The 20,625-nt window shown below is 38.4% G+C and overlaps 1 protein-coding gene and 1 non-coding gene across 4 annotated transcripts in view; both read right to left on the bottom strand.

The window, feature by feature from the left end:
* Nucleotides 1-1,635: 1,635 nt before the first annotated feature.
* Tmem167a (transmembrane protein 167A) overlaps nt 1,636-20,625 on the bottom strand; it is a 19,285-nt gene continuing 295 nt past the window's right edge. Inside the window, exons 2-5 of one of the 3 annotated variants that reach the window (XR_004518671.1) lie at nt 10,268-10,377; nt 8,046-8,080; nt 5,646-5,821; nt 1,636-2,593 (exon numbers count right to left, since the gene is read on the bottom strand). Coding sequence is in view for 2 of the 3 variants with exons in the window: in XM_010637145.2 (XP_010635447.1) it covers nt 2,478-2,593; nt 8,046-8,080; nt 10,268-10,377 (261 nt within the window). In the remaining variant the exon portion in view is untranslated. Of the gene's footprint in view, nt 5,822-8,045; nt 8,081-10,267; nt 10,378-20,625 lie in introns of all 3 variants that reach the window. The other 2 variants (XM_033767843.1, XM_010637145.2) reach the window with 2 other exon arrangements.
* On the bottom strand, nt 9,623-9,756 carry LOC117283237. Its single transcript, XR_004514213.1, has one exon. It is a non-coding gene; the product is annotated as a small nucleolar RNA U109 (small nucleolar RNA).

Raw genomic sequence — 20,625 nt, 5'->3', positions numbered from 1 at the left:
CGCATGAGTCAGTCAGCATTTTCTGTGGCACAAAGCCCTGTGTGCCTTGGCTCACCTAATCCTTCCAACTCATGCTATTCTTTGCCTCACCCAGTGTACTTATTCTTCCTGTTAGTTTTCCATCAATTTCCCCATCAGTTAAATCCCAGCTGTTCCCTGACTCTGGGTCTTAGAATACACTGACTTCTGCTCCTGATCATCTGTTACTAGGTCTTAGCCTAACCCTCAACTCATGGGCTGAACTTCTCTGATCATCCCACATAATCATTCTTCAGTTTTGTTTCTTGAATTCATACTAGAAATTGTACCCTGACCTAGCACTGTCTGGCACATGCCAGTTCTCAAACCAAAGGACTCATCTAAGAAAGGAATGGAGGATATCGATGACTCTTCCTGATGAGTCAGAAATGCAACTCATTTTCCATTCTTTGGAGGGCCAAATGATTGTTCTGAAATTTCTGTCCTTCACGGCAGGTCAAACTAATTGCATACAGATTCAGACTCTATTCTATCTCAAGTTCTATGTCAAATCTCTGTTATGTGTTAACAGATTCAATCAGACTTCTTTGAAGATAGCTGTGATGAAAATAGTGAAAAAATAGTCAACGAGCACTGTGCATTTAGAATTGTCACTTTGGTCTTTGACTCACGTAGAAGTAAAAACTGTGACCTGTTAATGAAGACTGGAATATTAACAAAACTAAGTTTTCAGAAAACATGTCCAACTTTATTACCCCATATTTGTGTTCTACAGCTCTTGTAACTTCACATTGGAAAGGTAAAAAATATTGTTTTACAAATCAGTCTTCTCATCATTTCCTAAGATTTACTAGAGATAATGGCTAGGTAGAACTTTAATTAAAAAAGCAACCAAAGATGAGCTATTTCTATCAAAATGTAAAGGAAAACTCCACCTCTTGCTTTTCTGAAGCCCTACTAAATACTGTAGAGATACTCTCAGAATTTTCATAATTTCCAAGGTCAAATCTCCTGTTACCTTGAGGATCACTTTAACAATTGGAAGGTAGATTCTTTTTTTGATATTGAATTCTTGGAATCCTGTATGCCTTAAGTATTTCCTTATTTTCTTTTGGAACAGTTTTAATATTTTTGCACATTAATTTTTTTAGAATTTAGCCTACAGTGACAAATTGATCAAAAATGCTCTCAAAGTGGCTGATATGTTCCAAATTTTGGCACTTTGGAAACAAGTCCTAGGTCCTTACACATTCATTCCTAGGCTATATCCCTTATAAAATAATGTCCCAACAGTGGTGTCTGGATATTATAGTTCCTGTGTTGTCATCCTCAATAAGGTGGATGAAGTTGATTTACCCTTATTTCCAGTATGTACATTTTTTACTTTTTCTCCCCTTGAAAATTGTTTTGGTCAAGGATATTAACATAAACCCTCTGAAGTGAAAACAGAGTTTGCTTTCTTGAATGTGAAGTTCAGTGGTCTACAAAGTAAAGCCAATGTGGGTTCTTTTAACTTAAACTAGAGATCAGTTTACTGATTTTTCTAGGAAGTCTTCTATCAGTGGGTAGCTACAGTGGAGTGATGAGGAAGGTCTAACTACACACTGAAGGGAACTAAGAGACTGTTCACATCTGAATTTTTTTTTTTTTTTTTAGTTTACATTAACTAAATAACAAAGTTGTAATTTATTATGTTAGGGAAAATCTTTCCAGTAAGAGATCTAACAAAGGTTTGTGTTGATTCAATTCTGGGAAGGTTATCAGTAGGAAGACAATGTTTCTCAAACCAAGGCACAAGCTTTTTCAGATTTTGTAATAAAAATAAACTAGCTAACTTATTTGACTGATGGACACGCTTCTCACAGGTTTTGCACAGAAAATGATAGCTATATGCAGAATATTTAAATAGCTAAAAGCTCACAGTGGAGAACAAGGTATAAATTGTCAATAATTAAAATTGTCACTTTCATTCTAAATTCAATTTTAATTAACTCTCAGGGAACTAAAGATTGCAAATCCAAAGCAAACCAGTGAGTCATCAGGTTTTTGGAAGAAAAATATGATAGATTCAACAGTTTAAGCAATGCCAGCACCCCCAAGCAACTTGACCAACCTGAAGTTAAAATGCAAAGGAACAGAAAATTTCTCTATTCTCACCTTACTAAAAAGAATTTCAAATTTTTAACATGTGAAAACTGCTTTCACTTATCTGGCAATAAGACAAAAATAAGAGGTTCTTGAGAGTTCACTTTGCTTTATTATACACCAGACATAGGAACTAATCAAGAGTAGGATCATTATCTCTATACTCTTAAGGAAATGTGTTTCCATCTCCTCCTCCGATATTGGAGTGGGATTTCATAACATTTTGGGGTTAATTTGGGGCCAAATGAAACCACTGAAAGGCAGTGTATAAATAACAATTATGAATCTTTTTCAGAAGTTGGCAGTGACTTCTGATTAGGAATGGCGAGGCTGTGTAGTATTCACAAGGCTGATTAGCAGTCAACTGTGTACTCTAACTTGTGACCAGATGGCACCAAACTGGAGAGTGGTTCCTGACAATCATTCACTCTTGCTGTCAGCTTGCTGGGATCCAGTAGCTTCTCAAAGGCTGCGAAAAAAGCATAAGTCTTTGCTAATTGAAGACATTTCCTGTGCACACAGGAAACGCAGAGGGGATCCCCGTGCCTCTCGTGCAGTGTGTGCCGACCCCCAGGCTGCTCTGGGTGTAGAGCAGGAGCTAATCAAGAGACAGGCTGGGCGCTGCCCCAGCTCATGTGCCACCCAGGCCAGGCTTGGGCCACATGGCACTGTGTGCCGACTCCAAAGTGGGGCGGGCAGGGAGAGGCTCAGCCTTGTCTGCACTCGACAGCCAGGGACTGTTTTCTGCCGGGAGGAATTTCATGTTAGTCAGGATGAAAAACACACTCTACTTCTATTCTGAGGTAGGCAGTAGCAGGAATAAGACGTAAGACCCTCTGGGATCTATCCTTGGTCCACCCTTTTGGCTTCTGCCTTAACCTGCTGCCAGGGGCACAAGCTTGGTGGTGGTAATGCTTAGCACTGTTTTTGCACAGTGCTCAAGTTCAGCATACCCACTGCTCTCTCAGCAGTGAGTTCCCACCCAGGTGGAACTGTTTCCCTTCTTTATTCTCTGGTAGGATTCTGGGGTTATCTCAGTAATCACTGACACAACACTGTAGTGTGTACACATAACTTTGTCTCCATCAACCATTATGCCTACAAGGAAGAAACTGTGTGTTTGTGTATGTATGTTCAGGAATATACCACATGCATTCTGTAAATGCCTCTTGAAAGAAATATAAATATCTTATTTACAAGGTTACGCTTTTTTACAAAAGGAGAGTTCATTTTTGACTTTGTATACTTGGAGAATTCAATCCTGTATTTTTCCTCAGGTATAACTAATCACCTTAAGATGCCGATGTTTATTACGAATTACTACTACTATTCCGATTTGATCAAGAGCGCCGGACAGTGTGTGGCATTAACAGGACGCTGGCAGCCACTGTGGCCTCTGACTGACCATGTTAGGAATGGAAAGAAGACAGGGCCCCATTGCTGGCACAGATGAAGCCCACCAGAGCTAAACAGCAGCACAAACAAACCGCAGAGAGGAGGCTTCCTCACTGGAAGCTGGTGTTCATCCTCCCTCAAGTCCTGGGGCGAATCTACACGAACTCAGAGGCAGGCAGGCAAAGCTCAGACGCTTAAATTGATCCCACTCCCGCTCCCATCATGAGAGGAGTATCTGAATATTCTGTGGGCTTTAAACCACCTACACTGCTATTTGGGTTAAAGCACAGAATTTAGGCATAACTCTCCAGGAAAAAAACAAACACAAAAAACTGAAGAAAGTGGCAACTGCTCGTCTTCAGTCTGTTTACCTGAGTACACGCTACAGATAACAAGAGGCGGATGAATCTTCCATTAGCCTAATTAACCCAAGTTGTTTGTATGTCAGGCCAGTTGTAACCCGAGGATCCACTGTATACATGTGTTACCATACATTTTTGAGAGAAATGATTTCTTCCTTTCCTTCCTATCTACCTTCTCTGAGATGCCAAATTAAAGGGATGTCCTAGCATGGGTTCTTTAGATTCCCCTCCCGGCAGGTTTGAATTAGCATATAGGAGAAGAGCTGCCAAAGCTTCGGGGACGTCTAGTAAGAAGCAGGGCTGGAGGACAGATGGCTGCTCAGACCGGTGACCACCTGCATGGAAAGCTGACAGGAGTCCTATTTTTGGGATACTCTGAAAACCCTCATCCTGATGTATAACTTCTGAGCAGCGCAGTGCAGGAATGACTGTCATGCTGTTTCCCTGTCCAAAGTAAAGTACACCACTTTTTAGTTGCCATACACATGACAAAAATGTACGATGAACACACTGATAGACAACAACAGCTTTTTTTGGGGAAAAAAATGCTTAACTAGATGTTTTCTAGAATCTACCCTAAGTTGTTGAAGAAGTTGGAAAAATTGGTGGCTTCCAATTCTGTACTTTCTACAAAAACTGCTGATAGATTAAAAATAATTTTTAAAGAATTTTCTTTAAAGAGAACATTTCTTCTTTTTACCTTTATAAGAACTTTAATAACTGAGAACAATAATATGTGGTAAATACTACGTGTAATGTTTTAATTTTTAGCTAAGATTTAATTTCCTCTCAGCTTTGAAACAGTAACTCAATTTCAGTTCAATCTGAAGAAATGTTAATTATAAACTTCTAACAACTCTATGCAAAGGTCCGAGGTCAGGTTCTCCGGATTCCCTGTCTACACGAGAAGCTGCAGGGCCTGAGATGTGCGTGCCACAGCACACGGACCGAGACAGGCTCGGCACCCAAAGTCACGTGCGGGTCCAGGTCACGGCGACCACATGAACTAGTGTTAAAGTGCTCCAGTAAAAAATAAAACAGATATTTAGTAAGTGTTGTAATTTGAGGACTTGACATTATGAAGAATGAAAACCAAGCCTAAGATTGGTGTTACAGTTGTTCGCTTCTCCTCCATTCCGAGAATGCTGTCCTCGGAGAGTGACAACTGACCACTCAGCTTCGCACTCATAACCTGTGTCCGACTTGGCCGGAGACCTCGGGGCTGTGACGCCAGCCGGCTGTCTCAACGCTCCTCTGGGAATCGAACGCCTCTCACTCGAATTCCAGTCAGAGCTCCCTGTCTTCCTCCACAAGCTTGTTACAGATATTTCCGTCGCCTGTAATAAACTACAGAATCTGCGAAGAGTACAGCTACTCTGGTTAATGATCAAAGCGGTGTGGCCAGAAGGAAAGCACTGCTAAGTATGAATACAATCTTTATCAATGCAAAACGAAGCCATTTTTTTCTTAATAGAAAAGCTAATCCAAAAAAGTTCAGTCTATAAAGATTCCAAATCACAATGAAAGGGACTTGAAGAATTTACTGATTTTTTCACTGTGTGACTTAGATACCTTACTAAAAACCAGGATCTGACATGACAATAACATTTGCAGAAGGTCATATTGTAGTGACAGCACTGAGGTTAACTGTTAAGACTACTGAACTCCTTTCATATTAAATGCTTACATCTTAATTATTTATATAGAAAGAACATTGGTCCACTAACATAAAAATAGAGAACAGCGACTAGAAATTTATCTCACTCTGTGTTCAGAGATAAAAGGGTTAACCATGCTGTCCATTATTTCCTGCAAGTGGTCCTGTTCATGCTGAAATCAGCTGGCAGTCGAATTCTGTCATTTCCTGAGCTACTGCATGAAGAGGATGCTGAAGGCCATCACGATACAGCACACTGCAACATACGGACTCTTTCGCTCACCTGTGGACGAGAGGATATTTATCTCGACTAAGGAGTGGCTACCAGGGATGATAAGGTTACTGTGGATAGGGAAACACACAATCAGGGCAAAGGTCTTGTCTATGAGGCCCACACAATTGGGGCGAGGAGTGAAATAAAGAACTAGATGCAAGCAAAAAACATGCTCACAACAGAATGGACTAAACTATACTGACTTACCCTTATTCTTTCAATTTTCTTAAAAAAATTCATCAAGTATACTGATTGTCCCGAGACCACCTCCACAAGGGCCACTGGGTTAAACCAGGCATTAAAAATATGCAAAGCAGCATGCAGATCAGTGATCCAAGGAAAAGCGTCTCCAATAACTCAAAGCCAAAAAGAGAGTTTATCCTCTTCCCATAAAAAAGAAGCTTCTACTTGGACAAAATAATCCATCATGCAATACTTAGCCACAATTTTTCAACCCTTGTACCATTTAGGTCACTTAGAAGCATGGACAAACAGGCAAGATGGTCAATAAAACTATGCTTAAAAACGGACACAAAATACGATGCTTAATGAACACTAGGAAAAACTACTTCTGAGTTATAGTATTAAGTCATCTATACACTGAATACTCTTACCCAAAGTACTTGGCATAAGTATTTCAGATTTCAAAGTTTTTCAGATTTTGGAATATTTACATAGAATTACTGGTTGAGCTTCCTTAATCAGAAAATCTGAAATCTTTCAAAATCTGAAACTTTTTGAGTGTCACATTCATACTTCCTCATCCTCTGACTTAGAAGGCCATAATTTACATATGGGTTTCATTTTCCTGTTTTGAATTGTCTGAAAAGCCACTGCCATGTGGCAAAGCCAAACATCTGAAGTTGAACTTGGGTAAGAACGTTGTTTTTCATCAGGCCCTTGGTCTGTGTGAGTGGATGTGAAAACAACTGCTGTGATCTGATGTGTAACATGGTAAGACGATCTGGCTGGGTCACTCCCATGAACACTGAATCCTTTCTCTGTGGATATACTGTGTGTCAAGAAAAAAGGGGAATGTGTGCTTCACAGAGCGGTGTACCAGCAGCAACGTTTTCTAAGCTATTTTGCCAAAAAGCTAATGCAGTTATATAATTGGCAGAGCGAACCCTTTAATGGAACCATTCAACCTAGGATATTCAGTCAAAGAGAAAAATGGGAATAAGCAGGAAGTAAGCAACAGACAAAAAGCAAACAACAACACAAAATCAAATTAAAACAAAAAATCCAGATAAACATAATATTTATACCTAACAAAACAAAACACCAGATCATTTTATAGGATATCACTAACATATCTACAAACTAGACGTCTCAAACTTTTCTTCAAGTAGTAATTATGAACAAAAAGGCTCACTTGGGTTGGCTACTAAATGGAACCGTATATGCACTAATTCATTAAATAAAATGGATTTAAAATACATTACTATTTCCCTTAACAATAGGCAACTCAACGATATCACTGAGACGGAAACTAAACCTCTTGGTTCCAGATCTGCTGTTACCTTCTTCATGGTTTACCTGTGGTATTCTTCACCCTTGTGTTCTGTTCTTTCTTAGGGGGTGACCTGCCTCTGCAAGAGTAGTTTAAATGCCATATTTATACTTACCATCAGCTGCCGGCATTAGCTAGCTAGGACGCTCTCTCTGTCTGTCTTTTCCCATTCTTTATGAAGTGATGAAGGCTTCTGTGATTTCCAGGTTTGCAGCTGTTGTGCATGAGCAAGCCCTACCTAAGTCCCTGCCACAGATCTCTGTACATTCAGGCCAGGCCTCCTTGGCTACAGACACGACTGACACCTTGCCTTGGAGGACTATTGTGAGGCTGCTCTGAGCACCCTGGGGTGCTTAGCAACACCCCTGACCCAAGCCTACATGCGCTCCCAACTCTAGTTCTGACAATCAGAACTTTCTTTAGACTCTCACCAATGTCCTCAGATTAATGACGACTTATGTAGGCTATGCCTGTGCTTTCGCTAATTTAAGGGCAACAATACTTCTTGGAAAACAAAGATTCTCATGCCTGTCTCTGTAATAGGGAATAAAGAATGGTAGACAAAACAGACCAAAGGCAATGTAACATTTCTGAAGCACACTGAAATCTCTGGGAGAGAATGTCTCCTTTCAGCTGAGATTGGGTTTGTGCTAATATGACAGAAGGGAACTGGTGGACACTTTACAGATGGAAAAATGGAGGGAGACTAGGGACACTTACCAATTCTGGCACACTTCCAAAATATTCCCAATAGTCTGCAAAGAATGAAAAAGGAAAAAAGTAGCTATTGATCACTGAAAAAGGTATATCTTTATGTCAGTAGTACACAGAAAATTAATTGTACACTGCCATTTTAACTCTTAATACTTTGCTTCAAAATTTAAACCTCCTTGTTTCATGTTGAACCATGCATGAAAGTAAGACACGAGTACATCAAGTACTGATAACTGGAATATATGTGGCACCATAGGTCAGAAGCAGGTTAAAGTGAGCAGCAAAATTCTTCTCAAAGGTTTACTGTGTTAATTTAGTCAATTTCAATTGCTTTTCTACCTTCAAAAGCAGAAAGTTTACAAGCTACCTTTTTTTAAATGTTAATTTTGAAAAAAGACAATGAACAGATTTGGATGACTTGTGGGATCATAGTAAAAATTCCTTTCTGTGTGTATCTATATATTCAAATCATCTATAATTATGAATTGCAATGATAGTACTGTATTTATTTGTCACTCAGCTAAAACAAAAATATGGGGCTATTTTATTAATATAAGTTTCCTAGTTTAGGAGAAACTAAGTATAAGTTTACTAAACAGGATATTTAAAAACATTTTCCAGAGAAAACAAGAATGAAGATATTCCTTTTAATTCTATGAATGATTATAGTTAGAATTAAATATATAAAAAGAGGTATTCATTTATTTGAAATGTATATAAATCAATTGCATGGAAAAAACCACCTCGGTCATCAATGAACTGAGATATCTAAAAATATAAAAAATACTGTAGATATTATTTTATTGGCTTAACAAGAGACTAGAATTGTAGGTTTTACGTGATTATAAATTCAGATAAGTCAACATTCTCTGTTGCTTATATTAGGATTGGCTCAACAAAATCATACACTTACTGTTCAAGAAAATTTATATTAACATCGCCACCCTCCAAGAAATGTTTGGCTAATGAATTATTATACCAGAATAGTTAGATCTAAAGGAAAATACCTATTTAATTAAGATCTTTATATATTCTTCAGTTCAGGTTAAATGGAATGAACAAAACCAAGCTTATTTCAAAGTATACACATTCTATTCTGGGAGGCAAAATAATTTTACTATACGAACAAAACGACTACAGGCAAACACATTTCAGAGACTGACATAAGCTAACATAATGGCCAGATAATGCTTTAAGTTCAGTCTTTTATCTCTTTAAAAATAGCATCCACCCTCAAGGAGGAAGAATACAAGAGTGATTATATGTGGAGTCTGTCCTGGTCTAATATTCTAGAAATGACCAAATATCGTCAGGAAACTGGCACAACGGAGTATTAAAAAGTTTTAAAGGAATTAAAAATCCTAACTTGGCAACTCAGGGACTGACCAGTACCATGTTAATTTTTGTGATATAAATAGGGAACAGAAGGACAGAGGAACAGAGTCTGTAAAAATTTATATAGAACACTAATGTGCAAATCAAAATAAAATGGTGCTTAACATTTATAAGTAGAAACAGTTTAAAAATGCTTTCAACAGTTGACTATTAATGTATAGCTTAAAATGTCTACATAGGCATCCTTTTTATGTAGGAGAAATATACTACCACGCAACCTCTACTGTAAGGCTGGCAGCCCTGAGAACTCCTGTGTTAATGTAGCATGTTATGGATGCATTTCTACCCCAAAGCAAGGAGGGGCAGACACGTCCACATGCAACTTGCACTCCTTCTGGAGGAAAAGTTGATTAATAGCATTGGAAAAGTACAAATATTCTAGTCTACTACTATGGAACATCCTTTAGTGACATACATTCTTGAGGAATTTATTATATAGATAAATTCTAAACAACTGTTCAATGAGAATAAAGAATTGAAGAATAAATATAACGGGACTTGAGAGAAAAAGGGCTAGAGAAGACAATGTCTACACAGGTTGGGTTTAGTTGTATAACTGACGGACAATGTTTTTACTTGCAGTGGGTTAACAAAATCCATCAATATGCATATTTTCAATATGTTAAATTTCTGATAATTTCTGAAACTTATTTTTTAATTTAGTAAGACATTGTAAATATAAAGTTTTTGGGTTTTAAAAAACAGGGAGCAAGTCATGTAAAAAAGCCACTGCCACCTGAATTACAGATAGGATTAAATTCTCTAATGACTTTCGCAGTGATTTAATGTCTACAGAAACTTATTTGGGTGATCAGACGTTACGAGTAACATACCCAGTTTTATTTTTGTCCAGAAGGCTGGGTGCCAGGGATCGGATATAAGCACAGGTACATATAAGCAGCAAGATTACAGTCAACAGACTCTGAAAATTGAAAATGGCAGACTAAAAAGAGAAAAAAAAAATTAATATCACATGAAAACTTCCTAGATAAAATAATGCCACACAATTCCATATTAAGAATCATGCTTTTACTTCTCCAAAATAGCAAACAGAATGACATGTCCATCTACCCTTAAAACCAAAACAATGCAGTGCTCTAAAGGGGAACTTTTCTCTTCACTCTTTGGGCCAAGGAAAAGAGGAGATGCAACAGAAAATATAAATTCAAGAACTTGAAAATGTCACAAATTCAAAATAGCTCAGCAAAGCTGAGTCAGTTGTGTCCTGGAGGCGGATGTCTGGGAGCAGAGCAATCTCCAGCAGGAGGCCTAACCATGGGCCTCTGTTTTACATCTGTGGAGACTTGGAGAAAGTTGCAATGGTGACTAAAGTTTCTTTTAAGTTTGAACTTTTCTGGGATAAGTATGCTTTCAATTTAAGAGATCATGTTCCACGCCCTGACCAATACTAGACTATTAGACACTGCTGGAAGAAAAGCACCTGCTTTCGTTTTTCACTGTTAACTTTTCAGAGTTCTTCCTCCTTTAATAGTTCACCTCCTATTCTAAAAGTTAACACAGGAGTCATACGAAAGCCTAGGTTTCCAGTCAAACACAGAAAAGCATGGCTTCTGTCACAAGCCAGTGGAGGCAGGCAGGTGCACCTTCTTCAAAATCAGCTCAGCCATCACCTCTTCCAAAGGCTCCTTGAATCCATCTGGCTCTCCTTTCTTAATTCATACAAACTCTTCCTTTCCTCTTCCTACAGCAAACTGACACTCTACCAATAATCTCTGAAGGGTACACAGTGCAGTATCAACTCTCAGTCAGTAAGCACCTGATAATCAGCACAGTCCAAAGAAGAGACACTTGAATAGATGAAACAATCTAAAGAAAGTGCAGGAATACTACTGTTTACAATAAAGGGTAACATTTCCAGCATATGCAGGCAGATCAAATAGGTCAAACTTACATAGTAGCTAGCAGTATGCCTATTTAATGAACTTAGAAGTACTTCCTAAAAAATCAGAAATAAGGCGAAGAATGAAACTTTTTTAAAAATTTAAAAGACCAAATCATTTCTTGCAAAAGAGTGCTCACCTGAAAAGCTCCCAAAGGATCAGAGACTTTTAGGGAATTGAATGAGGTAGCTGGGTACATAAGTGGAACATACATCAATGTTCCTAATTATGCTATTGCTCAGACTGGTAGAGAGACATAGGAGACAGACTACACTTACGGTAGGAACCAGAATGAAATCCGTGCAGCATGAGCCTCAGGGAAAAGACTGACAGAAGCCTGAAGTGCCCACACACAAGAACACCGGCCACGCCAGGCTCTGTTCCTGGAAGGTTGTGTGACTAGACATTTAAAGTGAATCCCTGCTCATTAGCTTAACTGAAAAAATAAGCAAAAGCAGCAAGGAGAATCTTAAGAACTAGCTCTGTCAAAAGTCGTTAAATATCCTTTTTAACCTTTTCCATATTATTATAATAATTATATACAAGCAAATGGAAAAATGTAAAATGTTACTTATTAACATTATTTCTAACAAAAGTTTATGTACAAACTTAAATGACAGAAAAAAACGATTTCACACACAGCAAATTTTAGCTATGTAAACCTTTATGCAAAAATGGGTGATTATCTCTGGATAGTTTCTAATCCTCAACTTGTCTGGAGTTCTTAATATTCCTAGGTCTCATTTTTATGGTCTAAAAATGATAAAAATGATCTTTAATTATAATTTTAATACTTGCTTTTCTATGCAAATAATTTCTTCATGGATATTGCAATGGTAAAGTTCAACATATCTTGGTTTGTAATTAAATTGGGTTTTAATTGTGGGTCCATGAAAACAAGGGTTAACTACTGATCAGTTCTAGATGGAAAACAACAGTATCTCACAATGCTTATCTTTCAAAGGTCATGGAAACAGTGTTAGATAAACTTCATGAAATACGAAGCAAATTTCCTTGAAGGCACCATGACTAAATGTGTAGCATGCACTGTCTGGGGGAATGAGTCTAGATACTGGAATCTAAAAAGGTGTTTGGCACGATTCCTCCACGACATGAGTTTACAGGTAAAAAGAATTACTGATAGCCACCGACTCTTTGTTTTGCACTATTTAACTGCACATGTGAGGTAGACATTGTTGGTATCCTGATACTGCAGAGGAGGCTCCACGATGAGACAGAATCATGGGGGGAAAATGTCCACAGAAGAAAGGATCTGGATGTTCAAGGAATAATGGACAGACTTGCTGTATTAAGCAAGAGGTTCCTATAGTAAATATGCTTAGGAAAAAACTTGCAAAGGGTATTTACTGCCTTCCTAATGGAGCATCTGTGATTTGCACCTATTCTCTTTCCTTGCCCATTTAAATACTGGCTTCTCAGAGTGTGTGTGGTGGGAGGGTTACGGCTGGAGGAATCTGAGCACATGAAGGCTCACCGTACCCCTTTCTACCTCTTCACATTTGAAACTTTTCAAAATCAAAGATAAAAAGGCACCTAAATACACATCTATTATTAAAGCGGAGTGTACATGTATACATTTGTGTCTGAAACCATTTACAAGTGAAAACCATTTTCATGTATGAAATGTATGATATATACAAGTTTGTCCTGGGGGTTTGGACTCTAAACAAGAAATTTCAGATGGCAAAGTCTTTTAGACGTACTCAGACTCCGGTCAGACACTCTTTCCAAGCTGCAGGCATAAGCCTGTCACCCACAGCATCCCTCTAATGGTTAGCATCTGCCATCCACTGATAGAACACTGTAGTCTCAGGGTACAAGGAAACAGATGTTCCTGAGGGGCAGAAATGGACTGAGACTCAATACAAGAGTGCCACAAGAAGGTAAGTCTATTTGGTCACCAAATAGAGAGAAAGAGGGTAAAAGATCTAAAAGAAGTAAAAGTCAGTGAGTTCAAATTTTTTCAGATCCTTTATGAATAAATTATGAAAACCTTTTGCAAAACACTGCTTCTCCCTGACTGGTGGTGAACTGATTCTGCCAGTCCTGACTTACACATCACCTGCTCTGCGACAACCCTTTCCCCAGAAGGAGCAGAGTTAGAACCTCGGGTCTGAAGGTCACGTGGCCACCCTGGGGCTGCACCCCTCAAACTGTACTATAACTACCTCCCCAATTTTAATGAGACTGGACAATCTCACCCCCTAGGAACAAAACAGTACAGTCGCCAAGAAATGGTGAATGAATTAAGAATGAATACTTTAGCAAATGCAAGGGAAAGCTTACGATTCCATATTAACAATGAGTGCTAATTAAAAGACCAATGTAGGTGAGACTGCACAATACAATTCTTTAAAATTACTCAAGAGAAAGTGCTTTGCATTTATATTTACTTGTCACAGATGTTTTTGAGAACCAAATAGAAGAAACATGTTTCCTTAGGCTCACAGGAAAGGCCTGGGCTGTAGGGTTAAATAAAGGCTTCAAGTAATTTCCACCAAGTGTCCACACCAGCCTTCACTGCTTGGGACTAACGTTCTGTCCCACCGAGCGGTGTGTGCCCACACTCCTAAGACATCTCCAAGATGGAGCAGGCGAGCTACCTGGCAGGACGTTCTAAGATCTCCAAATTATCCTCAAGTCTAAATTTTACAGAAATTTCAGGAGTGTAATAGCTAATCATGTTACTTTTTGTGCCATAGATTATGACATGAGTGTTTTCAGACTACTGAATTTATTTATTTTTTTCCTCATTGAGTTTATTGGTACATTTTAGGTATACAGTTCAGTTACATTCGGTATTGGGATCTTGTACCTTTACATGACAGGTCTTGGTTCTCATTTTTTCCCCTTGTCCCTGCCCTCCCTTCACCTCTCCTCCCTTCCCCTTTACACTTTATTTCCATTTTCTCATATTTTTTCTTTTCCCTTATTAGCTTTCCCCTACTCTTCCCACTTTCCCTACACCTTTAGCCCCTTTCTTCCTATTTCACATTGTCCATTGTATCGTTGGGATCTTATGTACTATATTATAGTTTATTCACACCAGACTACGGAATTTAAAATTAAAATACTGCCTAAGTTTTGCCAAGAATGCCTCAATAAATTATCGAGATACTCAGACATAAACAGAAGATATAATTAGATATACAAGAGCACTATGTCTTAAATCATTGTCTTATTTCCAATGCATATTACTGCTGAATAGTTAAGTAAACTTCTTAAGCAGGATGGTGCTTTTTTCTAGACCTCCCAGGCATCATCATAGAGGGTGCTGACTCTGAGGCTCCTAGGACATTAACTCGAAACTAGTGAAAATAGAGCAGTATGTGTGCAAAGGAGACCCAGGTGGCATTGCCTGGCATACTTTCAAGTGGCACTTGATTCTATTCTTTGAATAGGTTTTTACCTCTTGTACTGGCATTCTATTTTAATGATAGGAATATGGATAACATGAGCTTAACAGCATGCCCAAAGCCAGTCCTTAGCACTCCCAGTAATTAAGGCAGGTGCTCTAAGCCTGTCTTCAAATCTTCCTGAAAACTCTATAGCCTTGGTTTGGGTTTCTCTAAAGACACAGCTGCTTATTTTTGCAGTTAGTGAGCAAAATAAGTTGACTTAGAAAAGAAGCTCTCTAGGGAAAACATCTTTTTTCCTCCCTCTTTCTTTTATAAACTACCCATACTATCAATAATAAAGGGCAGAATTTTACAAACAAGGATAATAGTTGAAGCTTCATAAATTCATCTTAACATAGATGTACAGTTTTCTGACTAATGAAATAGTGTCAACAATGGATGTTTTACATATGAATCATAATTTTTAAAAGAATATGCAACAATAAGTTAACATATCAGTGATGCAAACGTATGGTATGTGTATCACAGTGGGCTGTTTGCGTCACTGAAAGCTCTACAAGCCTTATACTTTTTTGAAACGTTTCTGAAAAGACCACATTTTCCTCATATGGAGAATACTATAAAACACGTGCTCTAACCTGCTATGAACATCAAACACCAAAGGTGTGAACGACAGTATTATAAAAGCAAAGCTAATAGTTTGTAATTATCTTTACAGTCACTCAAAACAGTAATTACAAAATAGGCACATTAATTAGTGCAAGCCAAAAATACTAAGATTTTATCTAAACTAATGTCAGTTACTAATAATTTTCTTGACTTTAAATTTTATTTTAATTACATAAACACTGCAAATCATTTAAATAATATACTCAAAATAAAATATAAAACCTTCTCCCTAATATCCAGATGATCACTGTTAAGAACCCGATACATAAAAAGTCCCTGACTCTTTCTGTGCAAATATGTATTCATGAAGTTCTTTAAAAATGGGAAGCTGTTGCATGTATAATTTTCCCAACAATTTCCTCAAAAGCAAATGACACTTTAGAATAACCGACTTTGCATTGGTAAATGTACCATCACTTTTTTTTTAGTGGTCTAGGACATTGTCACAGCCAAAGACACCAGGCTCCAGAGAGGAAGTTTTAAATTTTGTGTCTACTCTTTCCTACCTATTAGGATGTTGGCCCTCTTTCCTTTATCTGTGCTCACTTAAGTTTATTCAAACTTGAAAGAAACTTGATGAGTCAGTATTCTGAGGTAAATCACAATTAGTTAGGTCTCTGTAATAATGGGAACAGTTCACCAACCTTCATTTGGGCCCCCACTATAGTAGCTGCATAATTTATTAGCGATAAGGAGGCAGATCAGTGCAAAGCTTAATGTTTTGAAAATGAAAATCATCTGCAATGTTGATAGATCTGTAAAAAGTCCTCTATTCTCCTGTTCAATTGAAGTTAGGAATGTTTTTTCAGATTCAGTTTTTTATATCATGTTATTGAGATGTAATTTTTAAAAATTTCAGAATTATTCCTGAACACTAACATTATATCTGTACTATATTCATCAAGTTGGATGTAAAAAGATAAATTAAATATAAAGATTTTGGGGGTGTATAAATAAAAATACCAAGTCAAAACTTTTAAATTAGAAATTATAAAAATAAGCTGCCCAAATCATCAGAAAAAAAGGAGACAAAGAGAAAAATCCAAGCAATATAAAGGCAAAAAAATGAAACGATGAGAAAAGGAGGAGAAACATACACATTAATATGCTAGACTTGCTTTGCTTAGACCAGTGATGGTGAACCTATTTCAGAGGTTTCAATGATACAGCCTGCGAAGCACGTAAGCCACAGGTTCACCCACTGGCCTAGACAATGCTTGATGACTGCTTTCTGACTATACTTAATCTACAGACTCAATGAAACTACAGTATTTTCATTAGCATTGGATCACTTTGCCTACATGCAGCTTATTTTGCGACTACTGAAACAGACAGTTTAAGCAATTTGTTGAAGAAAGGCCTTCGTGTATAATATTATCTTGGGAGTTTCAAGTGCTGACTGACTGCCTCCTATGTCGGAAATAAGCTTTTGCTGACAGTATCAATTCCTCCAGCTTAATGTGAGTACACTTTAAAACCAGAACTGCATAACAAAGACAAAATTTTAAAACTCCAAATACTAGCATTTTTGTTTGTATTAACTTACTTCTTTCACAGGAAACTAGTTTATTCCTCTCTCTGAAAGTAGAGAGGAACAGATATGATCTCCTGACCTCATTAAGATAAAGACACAGTGCTGGAAAAGTGAGCCCCGCTTTATCATTTATAAATCTAGGGCAGGTCAGCATTTTCTACCTAGTTTCTATGTGCAAACCATTACTGTATCTTAAGATGAAAACATGGAAATGCAAGGATAACTGTAGCCTGTAAATGAACCGACGTGCACACACACACACACACACACACACACACACACACAGGCACGCTGTGACACCCTCGTGCCCAAGATAAATGAATAAGATTGGCTGAACAGCCCCCTGTACCTTTAGCACCAGTGGCTACTAAACATCTGGACTAGTTAATATGTACATTTACCCACATACACAAACATTTGTAGCCATCAGCTTCATCTGTAACAGGAGGGCGCTGGATTAAATGATCATTCGATCTTGCTGGTCCTGCTTTTACAATGTACTGAGACCTTCTCTATTTATACTTCCCAGCTACGAATTTTCATGGTTATGAGTAAAGCCGAGAGTAGATATACCTCAACTCTATTCTCCACTGCAGTATTGGTGATTACTTGTATTATTTTTGTCGCTGATTGAGTTTATTGGTACATTTTAGGGATACAGTACAGTTACATTCATTGTTTTGTCGCTGAGAGAAAACACATGTAAAGCTATGATAAAAAGTAAAAAAACTGCTTCACATGAATCCTTGATAAAATGATTTGACAAGAGAAGCTATGTTGAAGGACAAAGAGAAAATTCTCCATTGAAAAAAAGGACTCTGTGCAAATAAGAAATGCCAAAAGGGCCAGGGATTTAGCTCAGTGGTCCTGTCGCTTGCCTGTGAGCACAAGGACCCGAGTTTGAGTCCCCATACAAAAAGAAAAAGAAAGAAATGACAAAGACTGATAAAAACAGAAAACCTTGTGAATACTGGGTACTGGACATGATATAAACCCTGGCTTTTTGCTGGAGTTGTTAGGACTTTAAAAAAACAACCAATGCCGCCAAATTCAGGCTATGCATAGTTTCTCAAAATTCCTTGAATGTTTTTAGTTTCAAACAGAATTACGCACACTTTACTAATGGATCAGAATCCTCCAACACAGCAGTTTTCAAAGTGAAGTTCAATGAGCTCTTCCATGAGTTCATGAGGTCAAAACTATTTCTATAATACTGAGAAGATACAATCCTTTCTACTGCAATATGACATTCACTGTTAAAGCAAGAGAAATTTCAGCAATAGAATTATCACCTAATCTTTCCTTCATGTTTTTCCTCTTGAAACTCCAGGGGAGTGCATGGCATCATTCCTAGTAGAAAGGGCAGTTTCTTGTTTATTGGGGATTGAACTCAGGTCCTTGTGCTTGCAAGGCAGACAGTGGAATCACTAAGCCAAATGCCCCACCCAGGCACAGGTTTTGGTGACAAAAGTAGCTGTTAAGTTCATATCTTAGCTTGACTTCATGAGCCACATGATGTTGGACTTAACTTTTTTCATAGGTAAAATGTAGTCAATATCTCTTTAACGAAATGGTGCCCAAGGTTTTTTTCTTAAGAGTACTTAAAAACAAATCACGGAAGACTAGTTTATTCCTCTCTCTGAAAGTAGAGAGGAACAGATATGATCTCCTAACCTCATTATGATCAAGACACAGTGCTGGAAAAGTAAGCCCCAGTAGAGGTTAAAAAAACCAAGAATCTAAAGCAGTATCTAGGAACAAATATTCAGCCCAAATTCCTGTCTGCACTACCAGTTGCTTATATATCCTTCCACAGCCATTGCAGACATAGAGAAATATGCACACAGTCAGCCCCAGTTATCTGTGTGTTCCACATCTTTAGATACAACCAATCATGCACTGAAAATATTGGGAGAATAAATGCACATCTGCAGAACAATCCTTTTTTTCCCTTGTTATTCCTTAAACAATATACTGTATTTATATAGCATGTACATTATATTAGGTATAAATAATGTAGAGATGACTTAAAGTACACAGGAGGATGTGTACAGGTTATACACAAAAGCTATGCTGTTTTATATGAGGGGATTGAACAGCCATATATTTTGGTCCTTGGGAAAGTCCTCGAACAATTCCCCCATGTAAGATAAAGGAACACTGTATGTTTGAGGGGGAAAAAAAATCACTATTTTACTCACAGTTCTGTTATATTTCTATTATCCACAGGAAGATTATTTGGTATGTGGCATTTGAGGTAAGAATGAGTCCTGGTTTCACTACCTGGTAAGTGCACGATCCCAGGTAAGTTACTTTCCTTGGACTTCTCTTCCTTTACCTGTAATTATCTGCTCAGTTGTTGTGAGCTTAAAATGAGACAATAAACGTAACTTGATCTTTTGAACAGAGGCTGCTACATAGCAAGTGATATATGGAAGTTATTATGGGAAAAATGAGCACGGCAAGGCAGTTTAAACACTGTTGACCTTAAAACCTTGTCTTGCTTTTACACGGTGCCAGGTGACAGGATGATGAAAAAAGGAACGTATCCAAGACTGGTACTTTGAGAAAAATAGTATAATATGATTTTGGCTTCTGGGAAAGGTATTTAAGAATTAAGAGTGAGTCTTCCAACTTTTTAAAAGATGAAAAATGTGGAAATTTTCTAAGTTAAATAACAGCTTAAAAAAAATAACTCTGAAGAACACATGCATACCATCCCGTGGTAAGTGGAAAAAGAAGCTGAAATGCAAAACAAAATCCTTACCAAGAGAAGGAGTAATATGCCAATAAATATCCCCTCCTTTATCAGGTGGAAAACTCGCCCAGGTAAGGCAAATGTGACTTATGCCTAAAAACAATCAAAGTAGCTGGCAGAAAGTAGGCAAGACTGATAAAGAGTGATCCTGGGTTCAACAGCAATTTCTGGGAATACAAATTTTTCACCACAGAAACGCTTGTCTTTGATGGGGGCGGGGGCAGGGTTGTTTTTGAGATTATAAATAAGAAGCAGTCTTTCCCTATTTGCTCGTAAAAACAGAACTGGGTACACTGGCTTCATAAATTCACCTTGAGGGCCCGTGCAGTCTGCTGGCACTCACCATAACAAGGGTAAAATGAGTTTAGATAGCGCCTGAGATTTTATCACTACCAACTATTACAACCATCCCCAGCCACGCCCGGTTTTCCTGTACTCATGGCCTGGAAATCTCCTCTGCGATTTTGTGACTCAGGAGTTCAAGCTATTCTGAGAAGGCCTAAAGTACCACAGGAACCTACAGTACACAGAATGGACACGTCCACGCGTGAGGCGCAAAGGGAGATGTGGAAGGCCGGAGGCAGGCATGGTTAGAAGTACGCTAAGACAGAAACCGCCTTTGCGGAGCGCTCCACCCATAAAAGCGAAAAACAGCATCTCTAGGGTTGAGAGAATGATGTGAGAGGGGCCCAGGAAAGGCCACTGATCCCACCGGTGACCCTGAAGCTGATGCTTCAGCAGCACCTGGGCCAAGCAGGTAGGGCGAGGAAGGAGGGTGGCGGTAGAGCAGCTTCAGAGTCTCACAGGGTCGAGGCCCCGCGATGACCTACGCATCCAACGGGTTAGTCAAACTCGTGCACTTCTCCCGCTCTGGGCGGCCGGGGTCCCTTCGGGATGCGCATCCCGGGTCCCCCGCACGGGCACGCTAGGACCGCAGGACCCTGGGCCT

The sequence above is a fragment of the Fukomys damarensis genome, unplaced genomic scaffold (genome assembly GCF_012274545.1).
Source record: "Fukomys damarensis isolate Sample0158 unplaced genomic scaffold, DMR_v1.0_HiC HiC_scaffold_3, whole genome shotgun sequence".
Lineage (NCBI taxonomy): Eukaryota > Metazoa > Chordata > Mammalia > Rodentia > Bathyergidae > Fukomys > Fukomys damarensis.
Note: the sequence above shows the minus strand (reverse complement) of the source record. Positions and strands in the feature narration are given on the sequence as shown.